The sequence below is a fragment of the Pogona vitticeps genome, chromosome 6 (assembly GCF_051106095.1).
Source record: "Pogona vitticeps strain Pit_001003342236 chromosome 6, PviZW2.1, whole genome shotgun sequence".
Lineage (NCBI taxonomy): Eukaryota > Metazoa > Chordata > Lepidosauria > Squamata > Agamidae > Pogona > Pogona vitticeps.
In genome coordinates, this window is record NC_135788.1 from 22,360,339 (window position 1) to 22,380,176 (window position 19,838).

Consider the following 19,838-nt stretch of genomic DNA (forward strand, 5'->3'; position numbering starts at 1 on the left):
ATTTTTATCTTTTCTTTCTCTGGAAAACCCATCACTCCTAAGCTGTTCTTTTTTTTTGGAAGGCAGAGGTCAAAATATAAATACTTTTGTGTGTAATTCCGAGCTTGGCTTCCCTGAGAATGTGAACAAGACAAATACTCCCTTTCCTGTCATGAGAAATCAGGAAGAATGCAAGAAGGGTTGAAACAGATATATTAACATGAAACACCTGAATTGTTACAGCAGGAATGAAATGGGTTTGGGGAGACTGAACCTGTGTCCCCACCCAAATTCTGAATGGGAGTGTTTTCTGGGCACTTTGCAAGCATTTCCCCCCCCCCCAAATGCTATTTTAAAACTTGAAATTTCTCTCTCTTTTTATCCTGAAAATGTACAAAGTATATATAAATGCATATAAAATTCTCACTACAAAACAACGCGGAAACATCAGTATTTAAAACAATTGTAGTTCAGAAACAGCAAAATGAAATTTGCCCTTTCACTTAGAGTTGTAGGAACATTGGAAGTTGTCTTCACACTAAGTCAGATTATTGTTCCTTCTAACCCAGTATCATCATCTCTGACTGGCTGCAGCTCTTCAGAGTTTTAGGCAAGGTTTTGTCCTAGCCTTACCTTTACATTCCTGGTATTCCTGGGTGGTCTCCCATCCGAGTACAAAGCAGCCACATCCCTGCTTATCCAAGCATAAACTGGAAGTTACACAACCACTGTGTGTAATTACTGTAGCTGGTTGTCATATACTCAGACATACCCAGTTCGTCCATTTGCTTACAAACTTGGTGGTATGCCTGCATGTACAATAGAGGGCCAGAAAAGCGCAAAAAAATTATGTGATTCTCCTTATGCCTGTGATATTTTGCAGCAAGATTTGGGCCAGTGTGTTCAACTAGTACAAACTAGACATTAAGAGGAACATACGTTTCCTTGGATCAACATGTTTTCTTCTTATGATTGGATTTTTAAAAAGTTGCATTGCTTAACAATCAGACTTGCAAATCAATGTGATATTTACTTTTCAATGGGCTACTGCAAAACAAAGCACACTACACTACAGTAGAAGATGTGTTTGTGTGTCTGTGCCATCAAGTCAGAACCAACTTATAACAACCCTAATAGGGCTTTCAAGGTAAGTTCGATATTTAAGGAGTGGTTTTTGCCAATTCCATTCCCCCAGTGAGTTTCTATGAAGATCTGAACCTGGGTCTCTTGAGTCCAGTCTATCACTCAGTCCACTACACCAGAAGATATATAGTTGATGAAAATCATGTACTGTGACAAACAGATGTTTTTCACTATGTAAGAGAACACCACTGGTGAAAATAGGCTAAATGTAATTGTCTAATTTAATCCTAGTGCTAGTAGTTGGTATTTTTATGTTTGTCATTTGCACTACTTAAAGATCTGTTATGAATGTTCCCAAGCCTGAACAGAGAAGAAGTGCATTCCCAAGTAACATAGCACTATAATCAAGGAGGAAAAGCATGAGCTAAAAGTTTCCCCACACTATGAAAGCAATGGATGGTTTTCGGCAAAAAAAAATTACCTGTGAGCCAGAGACATCCCCATAATTTGTTCTACAGAATGAAATACAATGTCAGCCTATTGGTCTGGTTGTTCTAAGGATTGCCAGGCCAACTTGGAGCCCTTTGGGGGAAATTATTATATAAATATTGGGCTGGATACAGTCCTAGTGAGTCACAGTTTTGCCCCATCCATATCAGCGGAACCTTTAATAATAATGACTGACAACCTATCAATTTCAGGGGGGCTAAGGCACATTTTCCCCAGAGGAAAGGATTGATAAACCACTTCTGTGTATGACCTACCTCGAAAACTCTGAAAAGGGTCACTGTGAGTCGGAATTGATTTGATGGCACATAATTATTATTAAGGCATATTTGGATACAGCCTATTCATTGTTACTGTATTATTATTAGAAACACATATGCAGATCCAGGAAGGGTGTTTTTTTTTTAAATATATATATATATATAGGTATACTTTCACAGCCTTCCTGGCCTGGTCATTTTTCTTTAATTAGTTTTGTTTTGAATGTTTTCCCTTAACAATTAATATTTAACTGATGTCATCTGGTATGTATCAACACCGCTTCACTATTTGGAGTTTTCACCCTTTATTTCTTGAATTGGAATGTATCCAATTTGGGGCAATGTTCCAACACCATCTGTAGCCTAAATGCACAACATCATTTTAATTTGTTTCTCTCCATTTCCCCCCTCCTTGGGGATCAAGCCTATGGCAGACCACAACATTTCTCTTTGTAGGGATTTGAGAAGGCTCTCTGCAGTTGTAACATAACCCACACAGTAGAACTGCTGTAGTTCAAGCCTGAGATTGTTTTGCTGGCAGAAGCTCTATTGTAATTAATGAGACAATGCTCCCTGAACATTCGGGAGTATCTTTGTCACTGTGCTCTATTAACCTACTGTACTAATATTTTGAATAGTTTATGTTTTGTGACTGTTTTCAGTACTTATTTTTGTCTCAGCTCTTGTTTGCCTTACTCCAGCTGGCTGGGCTTGTTTTATATTTACATCTTCATTTGCTTTGAAAAAGGGACAAAAAGAGTCTGAACGCACGGGGCATTTTTATGCCCTTTGGTCTTTTTCTGATTACAAAGGCAGTGGTTTTCAGTGCATTGCTTGGAAACAGCTTCTACTGGAAGAGCCTCCCCAAGTTTTAAGACCTTCAGGGAGTGCCTTATTCTCAGTCCTCTTGAAAAAATGAAGAGTGAAAAGTCCTGCTCTCCGTCCCACCATCCTTAGAGTCATTCCTGGGGGTGATGTAGGAGATGGCTTTTCCAGCAGCTGTTCCCAGCACATGGAGCTCCCTACCAAAGAAGGTCAGTTGGCCACCTCCACGTTGCCCTTCTGCTGGCAGGCAAAGACCTTTCTCTTAAGGCAGACACTCAGCAGCACGATTAGCTGCTTTACTGGGAGATACTGTACAGTACTTTTCTACTTTTCCAACTCTACCTTTTTAAATTATTTTAGATTTTGGTTTTAATTCACTGATAATGATTAATTGCTTTTAAAAGAGTGATTTACTGGCTGAAATCCTGTTGTGCAGTTATGCAGATTGGTGCAACTTTTGGAAGAGAACTGCTATAGTTTAAGAAACCTCCATAGACAGTACACTGAATTGTGCAACTAATCATGTGACAGTTAAGGTCTACAGACATGTCTTAACTTTGCATCTTAAAAGTATAATGTTTGCATCATGTGCTACAAGCTGGCTTTGGTCCATTAGGGACAAAGGTGGAATATAAAAAATATGGATGGATGGATGGATGGATGGATGGATGGATGGATGGATGGATGGATGGATGGATGGATGGATGGATGGATGGATGGATGGCACAGGACCAAATTTCATATTCTGAGGGAGATCAATGGAAACTTACTATTTAAAAGTAACTGTTGGAGAGTGTTTACTTGATTGGAGCAGGATAGAGCCAGCCTGAGACTTTTTATTTGCCTGAGGCCAATGACAAGCCCACTGCTCATTTCACATGCAGAAGCCAACTGATCTGGCAGTTGAGTTGTGCATCAATCAGGGCAAGAATGAAGATGATTTGCTGAACCACTCCTGCATCTGTCACCAGAGGCCATTGCTTCATTTCATCTGATAGTAGGGCAGCCCAGAACAGAATTGTGTGTTTTGTAGAAATGCCAGTTACAGCCAACCACAAACTAATCACACACACACACACACACCAACAAGGCAAGCAGTAGCAGCTTGTGAAGGCGTGGAGACTTTATCAAAATAGTGAAAGTTGCTATCATCTAAATCACTCTCTATTGTGATTTTGCTTTCAAAATAAGCATTTGGGAAATAGGTCTCCTTTCTAATATCTAAATTGGCCCAAAGATTGGAAATGTTTGTGGGGGGTTTTGGATGAAAGTGTATGGAGTTCTACAGCCAGTAGCTGTGGCAGATACAGGACTTTGGAAGCTGTAGCCCAAAACAAATGTTTTTCTATCTTTAGGTTAGTTCCAAGTATATCTCCTAAGGTTAGGGCTCCTGAACTTGGATTTTACCTGCTTCGTTGTTTATTCCATAAATTTGGTACATGCTCAGCATCCACTTTCAAAATAAAAGAGGAAAAATGAATCCCTTTGGGACAAGAGTGGCAGTATGAGGTAAAAATACAGTACTATGCTTCGAAACAAATTGAAATCAAATAATAGCGGAAAACCAGTAACATAAAGTGATGCTGCTTAAGTCTGGTGACATTGTCAGCTATGGCTGTACTTTGATAATTAAAAGTTTCTTCTCCCTCCTCTGCACTCCCTGGCTCTGTTGGGATCTCAATCTCTCTCTCTTTCTCAATCTCTCTCTCTCTCTCAGTCTGTTCATTATTAATAATCACGTGCGGTCAAGGAAATTCTGATCTACGGCTGTTGCAGAGTTTTTGAATTTTCAGTTAAATTCCTCTAGATGCCCACATAGGTGCAGAGATTCACAAAGCAGAATAGCTTCAAGTTCCTCAAATTAGTCCACCTCTTTCTCGCATTAACTGACACTCACCTTCTCAATAACTCACTCTCAGTCATCAGTAGAAAAAGAATGAAAAGGTTTCATTACTTACAGTGAACAGATAACAGCAAGCTAACAACATGACTGACTGCTTACAGCAACAGGCCTCAACATATTTTAGATGGGAAAAACACAGCAGAGAAGCAAGACTCCTTTGAAATCAGAGGCAGGGAAGGACGGTTAGTGCTGGATAGATTGACAGTCACCCCAGCTCAGAAATGTTCCTGTTGGCAAAGCCTGCAAAAGGCAACATGTGAGGTTGTAAGAACTCAAAAAAAAATGTGACCCTTTTCAGCATTTCCCAGGTAGAAAGTACTTAGAAGTGGTTTAGCATTCCTTTCTTCTGAGGGTGCCCTGGGACTGTGCTTACACAAGACCACACAGGCTGGCTTTATTCATAGGAGCCACAGTGGGGAATCGAACTCCCAACCTTTGGCTCTGCAGCCAGATACATAAACTAGTGAGCGATGCAGCCAGGAAAACATCTGTAATCTGAGTGATAATAATTGTTGAATAATATCATAACTCTTCTCACCATGTGGAAAAGTCATTTCATAACTAAGGATGAGAGTGAAAAGGATATTGATCCCATTAGACTGGTATTCTCTATTCCAACATCTACATGCGGAAATGGCCCAAGACATTTTCCTACCTGAAACAAAGGACAAAATAGTGCCTGCCTTATTCCACATACAGAGTGGCAGTCTTTCATCCCTGCTGAGAAAAGTGAGCAAGCTTAAGAGATCCTTGGTAGGCTATAAACATAACGGTTCTGCTTCTCACTTCTTCTCTCTGCTACATTCCTGCCTGAGATGGTTGCCTCATTGTGCCCAACAATACAGCCAGCCTGCCAACAGATTGGATCCGTGAATCAAGCATTTGGTTTCTTCTCTAGCTCTTTTCATTAAATACCTGCCCAGTTGTAATCAACAGTCGCTTCTCCACTCTTAAGAGTGGCATGGGTGAACAGGAAGAACTCTTCTTTGTGTATAGACTCTACATGCAAGCAGTAATGTAGCTTGCCTAGGGTTCCAGGTTGTGTCTAGAGCCTACACATGAGCCAGAATCGCTCTGGATTTACCCTCTGCCTATGGCGAAAGCAATGATGGATAGTGTCGATTACAGCTAGCGAGGGGCCACAACTGAATGGGGCCACTGTTTGGGTCCATTCAAAGTGACAATGGACACAAGGTTCCATTGAGTTCCAATTTTTTTCAGGCTGTGGATATTAAGAGTGCAGCCTTTGTTGCATTTTTACATATGTAACTTGGTCTATGTATAGTCACAGTTTTAAAGAGGAAAACCTTTTAATTTTTGGAATGAGTTCAGTTTCCCCGTCATAATAATTAATAAACTTATTTGTTATGGGATCTATTTCTCAGTATGCTTATTTTGCTATATCTTGAATGGCACAGAATTTTATTTTGCACAGAATAAGATTTTATTTTAAATAGGTCTTTTAGCTGCTTAATCAGTAAAACAATTTGGTCAAATGCTGTTGATCAAAAGAAAAAGTATCCCCAATTAACAGGACTTCAACTTAAAAAAATTATTCTAAAATAATAGCTGACAAACTATGGATGCAAAAAATTAACTTCTAAGCATTTTCCTTTTTAAATTAAGAATGTGGGTAATTCTTCAAAGGTGGCAGCGTGTCTGTTGTCTAAACAAATATAGTTCACTTTTTGTTCAATAATGATATATTGCTGTGCATATATATGCAGATGTAATTGTTCGAAATTTTAGTCAACTAAGATTTCTTGAAGTGCACAGTTTAATATTAAAAGTGTACCATCTTAAAGTCATTTTCCAAATTGATCATTTGTGATAATAGTTACTGGGGAATTTCTCAATATAGCTCATGACAAATCATGCCACTGGTTCAGAATGACAGCTGTATATGCTAATGAAAATGGATGATAGATGCCTTTAAGTATTTGAAATATAATCTTTCAAGTTGTGATTGAACTTAAACAACTTAAGTAGATACATTAGTCAGAATTAACAGCGACAACAAACTTAGAAGAAAATTTATTTCTCTTTGCTTAATAATTTGATGCCAATGTCTTGGTGAAAACTATCCTTAGGAAGAACCCAAGTGGAATGTTTTGATTATGTTGGTTTCAGGATTTTCCTCTTCAGTTCTGAACATTCAAAACATTTTGGAGCAATCTTAACCTCAAGTCAGCATGTTTGTTTGTTTGTTTGTTTGTTTACTTTACTATGTTCTGTATCAGATTTTTAGCAAAGTGCTAAAATGCAGCAAATGCAAATAGCTTAATTTCCATCCTGTCCAACTTTGCTGTTGTGTGTGATGAAGAGCTGGGGGGGGGGGGGAGAGAGAACAGCTCATTTCTGAAGAATGTAATCCACCTTACTCTTTAGAGCCTTTTCCCTGAAATGTCTTGCTTGGCAAATTGTTTAGAAATCAAATCTATACCTTATGCATGTATCAGAGGAACATTGATAATTTGGGGAGAATAATAGTTGGGGAGGGAAAAATTGCGGAGGCATTGCAATGGGCCCTTTCTCTGAAGGCATTTTTAATCTGAACAATTAAAAACTGGGATGGATATTTTGTCATTGTAATATTTGACTGATAGAGCAAGGGGACTCCTGTTTCACCACAGCTCTACATGCTTCTTGAAAGACCTGCTCCAGAGGGTTTCACAGGACCCAGGACCCTTTCACCACTTCCATCAAATGAAGAACCCCTTTTGATGACTTTTATCTGTACAAGAGGGAGGTGATTTCTGTTGTTCTCAGTGGGTCCTTTAATTCTTTTTCATCTTTTGGCTATGGCCCAGTTTACAAAGTTCCATGGGCACTATAGTATATGTAGCCATTATCTGGAATGAGAGGTCCAGATACACCTTTTATTCATAACCAAATAAGATTAGTTGTATTTGGGCTGATTTTGGTGGATAGGCTGTGCCTAACCTTTGCATTGCTAATGTGAATTTATGGGTCTAATTACTTTTTAATTGTGGTAAATTAGCTCGGCTAACTGAGCAACTATGGTCCATATCCTGACTAGTCACTCTTTTGAGAAACATGCCATTGCTTCTTAAGATTACTTCTTACAAGGATGCTTTTTATTTATTTTTTATGATATTTATCTTGCACTCACTTCGAAACTGAACACATCTTTCATCATTTAATGACAGGAATCAGGAAATGCCATGCTTTTAATGTCAAATGGCATAAGATGAATAGCTTTGCATTTGCACTGTTAAACAATGTCTGTTTATATCAGCATGGCTTTTCTCACCTCTCTTATCTTTCAAATTACTTTGTTTTGGTTTGTCATTGGTCATCAAGAGATAAAGACAGGCTTCATTTCAAAATCTGAATGCTATCAGCTTCTAAAAGTGAATTTACTGACACATCTAATTGGCTCTCTGTATCCACAAGTGCCATCATCTCACCATGGCTGTGACAAATAAGAGTTAAAAAAAATTTCTGGTGATGTCTAAGCTTGGAAAAGTTACTTTTTAGGCCTATAACTCCTGGAGCATTGAAAGATTCTGCTAGTTTTAATCCCCAAAAGTGATGTTTCCAAACTCTGGGGAGTCAGAAACTAGCCAAGAAATAACCATGTAAATCCTATGGACAAAATCCTGTTGTTTAGTGTAGTAAACTGCACTAGAACAGACCCATTGAATCAATGGGGATTTGATGAGCCAACTCCTCCATAAGTTCCACTATGCAGGTTTGGACTGAATCTGAATTTGATCATTCTATATTGACGTTCCTAAAACACCCCAGTGAGTTAACAACACTAGCAACATTTAGGAAAGCAACACCTATTGCAAATTGGACAAAAGGTCCTTCAATGCCAGATGTTCTTGGACTTCAACTCCCAGAAATCCTGGCCAGCAGAAGGGGTGGTGAGGGCTTCTGGGAGCTGTAGTCCAAGAACATCTGGAGGCCCAACATTGGGGACCACTGCTCTAGTCAACATGGTCACTTGTAGTCAAAATCCTAACTATTCTTAGTTTCCTACTGCAGTAAAACCTGAAATAGCAATATGCTGATGGGTCATCATCACCCAAGAGTGAAGTGAGGACAGTGAATCCCAACCCTAGACTCTTTAGCTGGATACCTCAGTTAGCTTGAGCTATCAAGCTAACTGGTGACTTTGTCTTTATTGCTCTGCCACAACTCCCAAAAGCAGCCTGTTTAGCTGGGTCTTATACACTCAGATATAGCATACACACTGAGAACACTGTGATCATGTAGCAATATAACATGTGGTGTCCTTGTGTCATCAAATGGGGGGGTCATACCAGTTCATTTAATGTCTCTGATCTCTACTATAGATAGATGAGAGGTTTCAGGGAACATATTTGATGGGAGGCTTTTTAAAAAGAAGGTGGTTCATAGTTATTTCATTGCTTCTTAAGCCATATCCCTACGGCCAACAATAGGCATTATTCATTATCTATATGGAGAGCAGATGATTACTCCTGTTGGGAGGCAGAAATACATGGCTGGAATTCAGAGCTGGAATGTCAAGTCCAAACTTTGTGGAACTTCAGTTATGTCTTAGTAATAGTTTACAGAAAACTGCTTACTTAAATCAATGCCATGGGTATTTATTTGTTCCTAATTTTTTACAAGAAAAAATAAATAAAATTCCCAGTAAATAAATAATATAATTTTGTGCAGCTTTTTTCAGGTTTTACTTGGAAAGAATTTAGATACTTAATTTAAGATAGCTATCTCTTCTCATTTTACTAAAAATTGTCTGTGTGTTGTGTTAATCATTTTTGTTTTTAGATGGCAAGACTGTATCTTTGGTATTTTCTGGAAAGAAACATGCATGTAATGAGTGAACTGTTCTGTATTTTTAGAATAATGGGACTGCCAGACTCCAATTAGTGTAGACAGCTTGGACATTTGTTTTTGTTTGTTTTCTTTTGTAGAATTCAGAATATATATATATATATATTTTAAAAATCTCATTAATGTTTTTGGCACTGCCAATGTTTAAAGATATCCTTTAGCTGATGGAGGTTAAAAAAAGTTAATTGTGGAACTGAATTGGCCCGTGAAAGATTCTGAAACAAGAATACATACTAAATGCAAGAAAATGGCACAGTGTGGAATATCCAGGTGGTAACCTTTTCCCTTTGGTCAATAAACCATTCTTTGAACCTTGCCTGTCCAGGTTCTCAAGAGTTGTTCCTTGTTTCTGGACCTCTCTGTTAAAGGAGGCCAGTTAGTTGTAGGCAACAATCTTTTTATTCAGATTGATCTTTGACATTAATGGTAGCTTGCTTGCTTGCTTGCTTGCTTGCTTGCTTGCTTGTTTATATACTGCCGTACTAATGCACAGCACTATTCTGGGTATTGTACATAAAAAACCAGAGGTATAATGCAATTAAAAGAAGAGAATATATATAGAAACCAAAATAGCAACAAACAAGAAATAGACCAACACAGTGCTTTGATGGTGCACCATTGCAGAGCAGCAGTACAGAGGTGAATAACTTCAAAAGCCTCTTGAAAGGGATGGGTCTTCAACAGCCTATTAAAGCTAGGGAGGGAAAGAGACAGGTGTAGCTCCACTGGGAGGTGATTTCAAAGAGACGGTGCCGCCATCAAGAAGGCCCGGCCTCTTGAATATTTTCTGGTCTCCTTCAATGTTGCTACCCAGGGGAGCATAATGTGAAAGGATCTGGTGGTGTGGGAAGATGACCTTGGGAAGAGATTCTTGTACTTTTCTCTTACCACTGAAGGGTGTTTTGAAACCTGACATTTATTAATTATGCTTAACTGTGATTTGTTTCAAACTATGTCTAAATGTTGGGTTTTAAAACTGGCTTGCTTTAGCAAAACATAAATGAGACTGATTTCTACTCAGGGGTTGCTTAAATTGTCTCTGACTCTTTTTGCATCCACTGCCACCCACTACCCATGCGATTTAAATTGTGCCTAATAAACAAAATGCAGAAGTACCAACTCCTTCAATCACATACAAGAAGGGGGAGCAACTTTTGAGCATGAGCCTCATCTAGCATTCTTCATGAATAAAAGGAGTTGTTTGCTTGCTTACTCTCCAAATACAGTTGACTTGTATCTCATAGGAAAATGACCAAAACATCATTTTAGATATACAAGAGTTTAAACTTTGAAGGGGCTACTGGGAAAAGGATGAGAAGACATAAGGGTTATGCTTGTGTGTGCTAAAGATGAGGACAGAGGAAAGGCCTGAGGAAACTTCAGAAGATAAAAGGAAGCAGATAAAAGTAGATACGAAAGCAATGATGGCAACAGGAGAACAAGCAAATAATGAGTAAAATATGTAGAGCTAGGATTAAAAGGAAGGGAGAACCATGGGGGAGAAAGATTTAGAAGGTCATTGCTGTTTGGTTCCTGCTTTGTTCCATGTATGAGAAAGCTGTGAGAGTGTTTCGAAGGAAAGCATAAAGCGCTACTTATATACTCTCCCATGGATACTCTCTGAGGGTGGTGGCAATGGAAAACCATTCTGTGAACATCATCAGTTTGTATCGCTGCTTAAAGCTGTTCTTATTGGTGAAACTCCTACTGTTCAACTTCATTGGGTGACCTGCGTTTGAGGATTATGAGAGAACACTTTAATTTCTTCACTTCCTTCTCACTATTTACTAGTTTATAAACTTTAATCTTGTCCTCCTATACTTTACCACTTAAGCTAAATAGTAAGGCAGAGTACAACAAAATTTAATTTTTTTTTAATGTTAAAGTTTCTGTGATGTTTCGTGTGCTTATGTCAAGTACATGCGTGCCAGTTAAATTCATCCATTTTCACTACCAATAATTTAGATTATGGAGTGAGGGACTTCCATTTGTGCCTATGTTTTGAACATTTCTTCTTTTAAAACTTTTCAGATTTAATTGTGGGTGCATTTGGAGCTGGAAAAGTTGTTGTTTACAGGTATGTGGTACTATTCCTGCACTTGTTTTCTTTCCAGCGATAAAAGATTTGCTATTGTTAATACTTTTCTTTCAGATTAATTTTTTGAAAACTGTATTCTTGCTCTTCCCTGACCAAAATGTTTTTTTTAAAAAACAAGGTTTTGTTCTAGAAAGAGCTGATCAAAAGCTTTGAAATACTTATAATAAAGTTACACATAATTGGATGAGCGAAAACTCATATTACAGTCTGAACTGCAATCTATTTGAAAAAGTTAATTTTAAACTAATTATGAGCAATTTGTTATAATTTTTTCATTCATTTTATTCAACTAATTTTTTATCCCTGGATCTGGAGAAAAGACCAAATTATATTTAATTTTCTAGTGAGCTATTGTGGTCTGTGGATTAGGAAAGAAGACTCTTATGCATGCTCATTCATTTCATGAAACAGTGTTGTTTTACATTTCAGCCTCATTCTAGCCATGTTTGTTTCTAGCTGCTTTTTCTGCTGCAGTCAATGTCTTCTTCTTTTGGAAATGTAGGCTATTTGGCTTAAGATCTATCATCTCTTTTTGTATCGGGGAGTACTAAGAACAAGTTTAATCTCTTCTTTCCAGATGATATTAAGCACAGGTTCAGGATGTATGAGAAATAAAGCAGAATATCTTTTCTTTTGCTGGATAATATTCGACTGTTGAGATGGAGCTTTTGTATATGCTCTACAGCTTGATGCAATCAATTCATGGAAGGGGAGTAGGACCGCAGACCACTGCATCCCAGATGTGCATTGACCAGACTCTCTCTTTTAGCCTTGCTTTGAAGTTGTAGTCTGGTGGCCATAGCTGACCAGGAATTGCCTTCAAGTACATGGTTAGAATTTTAAAGAATGTGTTGGCTGTTGAGTAATAAATCTACATGTATAGGCTCCTGTATAAGCAATACAGGACCATTTGTTACATACAGGCACCCAAGAACAGCACTATTTTTAAACAGGTTGAAGGCGCTGCTTTGAGGAGAAGACCACAAGGAGAGAGAAATTGTCCCATTTGGCCACATATGTGACAAGTATTGCCACTCCTGCCTTGTCTCCATTCTAACCTCCTATTGCCACATTACCTTCTCCTTATCCCTCCTTCTTTCCCTTTCATGTTCACTTATGTGGGGTCCCGCTTCACCCCCCCCCCCGGACTACCCTCAATGGAAAGAAGCACCAGAACTGATGAACTGCAAATCCACCTCTTTGCCACCACTTTCACTTTTCTCTGCCTCCCTTTATTATAAGGCTGTTGAGTTATGACAGGATGCAGGGAAGAGGTCTATGTGCATCTGGGGCGGGGATACATTCTGGTGGTTTAGAAGAAGACATAATGCATTCATGGTCCATGGTTCAAAGCTGGGGGCAACAGTAACTGCTTTTATGTGACCTCAAAAAGCAGAAGAACTTAGGGTGCCACCACAGGTACTTAAATCCTCACAGGTGTGTGTGTGAGGTGTCTACATAGAGTCCAATCTTCTGCTCCTATTCTCTTTTAGAAAGTCTGGTTGGTTGGCTTGTTTTTGAGTTGTAAAACACTCTTCCTGCCCATCTGTAGCCTACAGCCCCCAGTGTAAGGCTTCTGGCAGGTCCAGACAACAAACTGCCACTATACGCCATCACAGTAACTTTCAATTCACTTTGTGCAAGCCCAATAAGATTGTGGCCCTCACACTGTAACACACTAGAGTTGTATAATGTGGCCCTTTTAAAGTTCTGGTTTTGAACCTTGTTGGATTGTGCTAGTTAATTCCCTACAATAGGAACAAAAAGCCTACCCAGATCAGAGCACCTCTGGGTACACAGATGTATTTAGATAATCCCTATTAGGAGAGAGAGGGACAAAGAATAGATCATAATCATATGTACAAACACAGCAAATGTGAATTAATCATAAACATTTAAACCAGACACTTGTGCATTGTCCCTTTATAAAGCTGCATGTGGTGCTGATGGAGGTAGCTTTTATGGATGTTCCCCCAGGAGTTTGAATATTTATGGTATGCACTAATACAGGAAGTGTGACTCATGCTCTCTGTTGTCCCACATGTTATTAACATCCACAGTAACTAAATACTCTCTCTTCCTCTCTTTTTTAGCTTCTTTCTTTCCTATGTGTTGAGCCTTTGTTCTCTTCTCCTGCAGAGCAAGACCGGTGGTGACAGTGGATGCTCGGCTGTTGCTATCCACAGAGATTATAAATCCAGAAAATAAAACCTGTCAGCTTCCTGTCACTAAGACTTCTGTAGCTTGGTAAGCTAGCAATGAAGAAGATCCTGTTCACATTAGTCATTCTGATCCGGAATCACACCGTCACAGCACTGAGTTTTTTTTGAAGAGTAGCCTCCTGCTTTGGGGTGGGGAATTCCTCTAATCCTGCAAGATAATCTAAAACTAATGTTAAATAAAAAGCTTGTTGTTCCTTTCTGTGGACAAAATGCATCATTGTGGTTCTCAGAGCTGCTTCCTCCACTTAAGACACTGATTCCTAAACGTGGGTAAACCAGGCATTCATGGACTGCAACTCTCAGAAGCCCCAGTCAGCACAGCTGGTAGTGAAGGCCTGTGGGAATTGCAGTCCAAGAAGACCTGGGTTATCCAAGATAGGAAACCACTTATTTATGAGAACAGGAAAGCTTCACATATATGTGCTTATATGTATATACTTGTAGCAAAATACAAGTGGGGCTTGCCTTCAGATTTTTAAGCTCTTTTTGTCCTCTTGGCCTTCCTTTGGACAACCTTCTTTGGCAAAAGGCTGTCTTCTTGCCATGCAATACTGAATCTTCATAGTTCCTGTGCAGTTTATACAATCAAGTAACACCTGGAAAAACTGAAACATTAAAAAAAACCATGCCCATCTCAGAGCCATCATGTGAAGTCTTGGTCTAAACTAGGCATTCATTGAATAACATACATCTGTGCCTGGCACATGACTCCATGCTATAGAGCTGTTGTTACTGGCAAAGAGGCATTGGTAGTGCTTGGGCTAGAGCATAAGATAAGAGAGCTTTCAGAAGCTGCGGCACTTGTACCTCTTGGAGTGATATAACAAGGAAGTCCAACAAAAAAAGAGAGCGAAAAATAGCCATGTGGCCCTTGTAAAGAAAAGGGTGGGTGATGCCATTATGAATACTAACCATATGCCATCAAGTCAATTCTGACATAGAGATCCTTTTCAAGATTTTCTAGCTAGAGAGAAGTGGTTACCATTCCTTTCTTCAAGGCTACACAGGCTGGCTCTTCTCCCTGGAAATACATTGAGGAATCGAACTCCCAGCCTCTGACTCTTTAGCCAGATACCTGAAACATTAAGCTATCTAACCGGCTGATGCCTTTAGAAGACCACTACAAAATTACAAAAATAAGCTAGCTGACTTCTTACATCTGTGGTGCTCAGTCTACCTCTGTGGTGCCCAGGCTGATGAAGACCTGTACATTTGTGACTTTTAGTGGTCTAATAAAGGTTTCATTTGTCCTTGCTTTTGAATAGCAAGGAAGTGCTATTCAGCATCTTCCTTACAAGAACAGTAAATCAGCTGTAGGTCAGTGAGATATTACAGTAATGTAGATGGAAGCCTAAATGGAAGCTATGTGAAGTGATATACTCTGAATATTTTAGCTCTGTACTCTGAGGCCACTTGAAACCACCAACGCATGAAATTTCAAGCAATCAGCAAATACCACACAAATGTATTGTTGCTAGATCGATGCAGCCATTTACTACCTACTTCTTTGTTTCAGAAGGGACTCTAGTCTTCTAGTACTATAGAAAAAAAGGAGGGTAGAAGGTACATCTGGATTTACAAGTAGATAGATCTGGGGATTATATGCTGTACAGTATACTGGCAAGGATTTCTGGCTCACTGTTCTTTAATGATAGTGGCAACAAAATGTATCCTCCCCATCAGAAATTAAGAATGTTTGGAGTAACAAGGAGTATTTTTGAGGAAGGACTGTGAACAGTCTTCATTTCTAATACTCAAAACAAATAAGTGGGTTCAAAATTTCTATCAGATCTATCCTACCCCATCTATTTATTTAGCAGACTGACGTGCAGATGAGGTAATAGTAAAATCATAATTAGGTAGAATGGAGTGTTCTATGCTGGGCCATTGCAGTGGAATATCTCTTTTAACTGATATCACTGTTGTTATTCTTAAAAAAAAACAATTTTAAATCCATACAATTAGAAAGCTAGCACATAGGAAGGAAAAATGGGCTAGAATTATTCTCCCTGAAATGGTAGCTCTATCCTTTCAACTTGCAAGGAATTTATGTTGCAGGGGAAGGTTCAGTATGATATTCCTTGCCTGTATTTGCAGCCTTTCCACCACCTCAAGATGCTGTTCCTCCATCCTCCTCCCTTTACAGACACTTCAAAACTGCTTTCAGGTTTTGCCATCTTCCTGGAAAGAGGCTTCTGTGGGGAAAGAACTGTTTGAATATGAGTTTTCTCACAGCTGTGTATAAAGGTATACATTATATAGGCGTCACTCCTGATGGATGGTTACGGTTCTGACCATTACATTGCAATGTATGGTTCCCTAAAGATTTTACCCCTGCTATAAAATATTTAATCCAACCTTTCCCAAATGATTGAAGAGCAGCTGTAAGTTTTCCATTCTCCAGTTTTTTTTTTCTGCAGTTGTTATAACCTTGCATTGTACATATGCAAACAATTATTAGGGAATCTCCAGCAGACAGATATTTCCTTTGCCCCATGGGATAGATCTCTGTATCTTTTAGCCAGCTGTGCAGCTTGTGCAAAATGCCCTTTGATTGACATTTCAAAATAAAAAGAATGAAAGGAGATCATCTTAACCAGAAAAGGTTTGGGAAGACGTGAATTCTGAGACACTATCCAGTCAAAGTAAAATAGTTTTAACCAAGCAAGGTATCGTTAAGAAAACATGTTTTGTTTTTCTGCACATTTAAAAAAAATGCTGCAGACCTCATTTAAAACCTGGGATACATTAGAATGTGGTAAAATGTAATGCAATAAACAGCAGGTGAATTCAAATTAAGTTAGTCATGCTTCATTCCTGTAGAAATCATGGAGAAAACGTAAAACTATTCTCATTTAAATAGAATTAAAACATGCCAGAGAATGAGAACCTTTAATGTTTGCTGGGAGGAATGATGGAGAGGACATTGCACTCCCTTCTCCTGTGCCTAGTTCTCCTGTATCAGACTTCGGTTCCCAGAATCCCCCGGTCAACATGCCTGCTGAAGTTGCCAGAAATTAATGTTTTCTTCTTATGGAGGGTCTTCACAGGAGCAAGGGACCCAAATATCCCAGTGTTCTTCTTCATGTGGATAATTATGTTCATATGTTTCATGTGAACAAAACCCATTCCTCTTCAGACCCATGGATAATTATGGGATCAAAGCAATGATTGGGAGAGGCAGGCTAAAAGTACTCCTTTTTCAGTACTGTTGTGTTGATGACACACAGAACAGGCCTTTTCAATGTTTCAAATATAGCTTCCCTTTTTGAACACGTTTTTAAAACTGACAAGATTACCCCTCAGATATTGTATATTAAATAGGGAGACCCTAGGAATGAACTCTGTGTACCAGCTTCCTAATTTACATAGTACACATGTGTTTTATGCTCAGATAATAATGGCCTGTTACAAGTGAGGAACAATAAGAAGATACCCAAATACAAGATATTTTGAGAATTAGGTCAGAATGAATATTGGTGGCTTCACAACTATTTTCAAGAGTTTGCAATATATATACAAATAATGTATCTCTTGGGGAACATGGAGGTATTAAACAAATTTGAATCTTTAAGTGTAGTATGGCTTATTTCTTCATATTTACTTATGCTACAAATTCTTGACATCAATAAATATTCCACAGTAGTGTTGAACTAGAAGACAATTGTGGCAATATCTAAGGTCTCAATTTTAAAACACACTACCGAGTAAATAACATTGAATACAGTACTCATCTACTTATGAGTAAAGGTAAAATTACATTGTAAAGCTTCCGTTTTGAGAGGAAGAACACTCAAAGGAAAGAATATTTATTTTCAAATACTATGTGCATATCTTTGTGCACATATGTGTATGTATGTTACAGCCTTTATAAATGCTTGTAAATAAGCCACTGGGGAGTTGCTTTAGTCAGGAAATTTCTAGTCTGTATTGCTGAAATTGCTTATTGTGCAGATTGTGTAAAGGTCACCGTTCGTCAGTGACCTTTACACAAGGGTAGCAAGACCCTTTTCGTCAGCAGCATCTCAGCTTTGCATATGACATTATTATGACAGGCAAAGCCACACAGATGTAGGATGGGGCTTCCTGACTTCCTCGTTGTTTCTTATCTGCTGTTCTTTTCTTCCGGCAATTGTTCTAATATTTCTAAATAGATTAGGAGCAGAGCAGACTGACATTTATAAATGGAGCTGGATACTCAGTGCATGCATTTTTCTACAGACTTGTAGATTAATCATGGTCATACGTCCATCCAATTCAGTTCTTAGTTGCTCTTTAACTTCAGTGCCAACTTCCCAAAACATAACCTGTTAATTTTGCTGTGAAGCAGCTAATGATCGAGAAATTTGGTTTTTTTTTCTCACTGCAATGTGATATCTCCACAAGCATTCTTCTCCCATCTAATTTCTGCATCAGGTTAGGTGACTTTTCCCCCGCTTCCTGTATGGACATTGTGTATATTTTGCACAGTAGCAAAAGACACATTGGTAGTTTCTGCAATAACTTCATTTTTTAAAATGTTTTTCTTAACATATATCATTTTTCACATTTTTCCATTGCCTACATAATGGACTAATTCCTGCTACTTAGAATAGTGGATTGCATTAGAGAAGGCCCATTGAATCTTTGAGGATTTGGTGAGTCAACTCCTTACTATGCTAAAGTGGGTGCTACGTGTATCATCTGTGTTGGAGGCATACCATCTTTCCATCAGCTCCTCATCAGAGGGTACAGTCAGACCAGCTCTTTGAAGTGGGTTGGTGCAGGCTAAATAAAATTGCCTGGGATAAGATGGAGTTGTGATATGACAATTGGTGTGATCTTCTCAGCAAATGGCATATTGGAGCAAGTGACCATATTTGGTCTAGCTCCTTCTGGTTGGAATTTCCAATATCATGAAGTGGCTTAATAAGCAAGCTACTTCAGGATATTGACAAACTGAACACTTCCTCTGCTCCTCAGTGGAAGGTCAGAGGAAACTGGGGTTTGTTTTTAGACCGCAGTAGACCACTGTGTAGTGTTATAAAAACATATTTAAAAATATTTTTAAATTCTTTGCCTTATTTTGAAGGACTGGTTGAGAAACTGCCCACAGCCAAATCCATGAATTCATGATATGTTTGATATAGTTGTCTCTGTGTGTCTTTTCTGATGCTATAAGAACATGACAACATGATGGCAAAGCATGGCATTATCGTGAATAATCACAAATCCCACACCTATCTGCTAGAATTATCCGAAGGGAAGTGAGTGTGTCACCTGACAAACTCTGGCAGCTGTGGGTGTGCTTTTGCCTGCTGAGTCCCCACTCATAGGAGTGTCAGACATCACAAAAATGGGCAGCAGGTAAAGAGGAGGAAGAGAGGGGAAATGAAAAGCTAATGAGGAAGGATGATGCAGTAAGGTATGGTAAGAGCCACAAGGGAAAGAAATTAGCATGCAGCAGCACAATAATGACAGGTGTCTTTTTCCCTTTTGTGACTCACTAGATGCTTTTGGAAGAAGTGTCATCCACAGCAACCAATACTCAGCAAAATGCAATCCTGCATTTGAATATTGTTTAAGTTACAACTGTGACTTGTAGCTCCTAGCCTGTCCTCTGCTGCCTGAAATTTCTCCCATCTAAGGAATTGCAGAGATTGAAGCAGCATTCCTATGACAACAACCCACCCCAAATCAGATTGAGTTGGTCATGCTCTTGCAGTAAAGTGTTATACTGTTATTTGTGGATACCCAGTGCAATGTACTGGTTGGACTGGGATTTGAGAGGTCCAAGTGCAGATCCCCACTGAGTCATGAAACTCATTAGTTAGCACATGTACAGAGTCATACTATTGGTTCCTCCTGCCTAGTATCGCCAACTCTGATTGCCTGTCTAGCTCTACAGGGTTTCACACATAATTCTTTCCTAGCTGTATGTGAAGATTCTTTATATTTCCTTATGATTTTCCATTGGTGGTTTCATTATAGAATGTAGCCTTAGACAAATCATTATTTTTCCATGAGGACTACTTTGCAGAGTTCTTTTGAAGACAATGTGAGGAAGGCGAAAGCCATGTGCAGCACTTTGAGATCTTTGGAAGAAAGACAGGATATAAATGTGCCAATAA

General features: G+C 38.8%; 1 protein-coding gene across 3 annotated transcripts in view; it reads left to right on the top strand.

The window, feature by feature from the left end:
- Positions 1–19,838, top strand: part of ITGA8 (integrin subunit alpha 8) — a 140,707-nt gene that overhangs the window by 47,217 nt on the left and 73,652 nt on the right. For all 3 annotated transcript variants that reach the window (XM_020806655.3, XM_073003121.2, XM_073003122.2), the window contains 2 exons: positions 11,440–11,485; positions 13,646–13,753. In XM_020806655.3, coding sequence (XP_020662314.3) covers positions 11,440–11,485; positions 13,646–13,753 — 154 coding nt within the window. The remainder of the gene's footprint in view (positions 1–11,439; positions 11,486–13,645; positions 13,754–19,838) is intronic.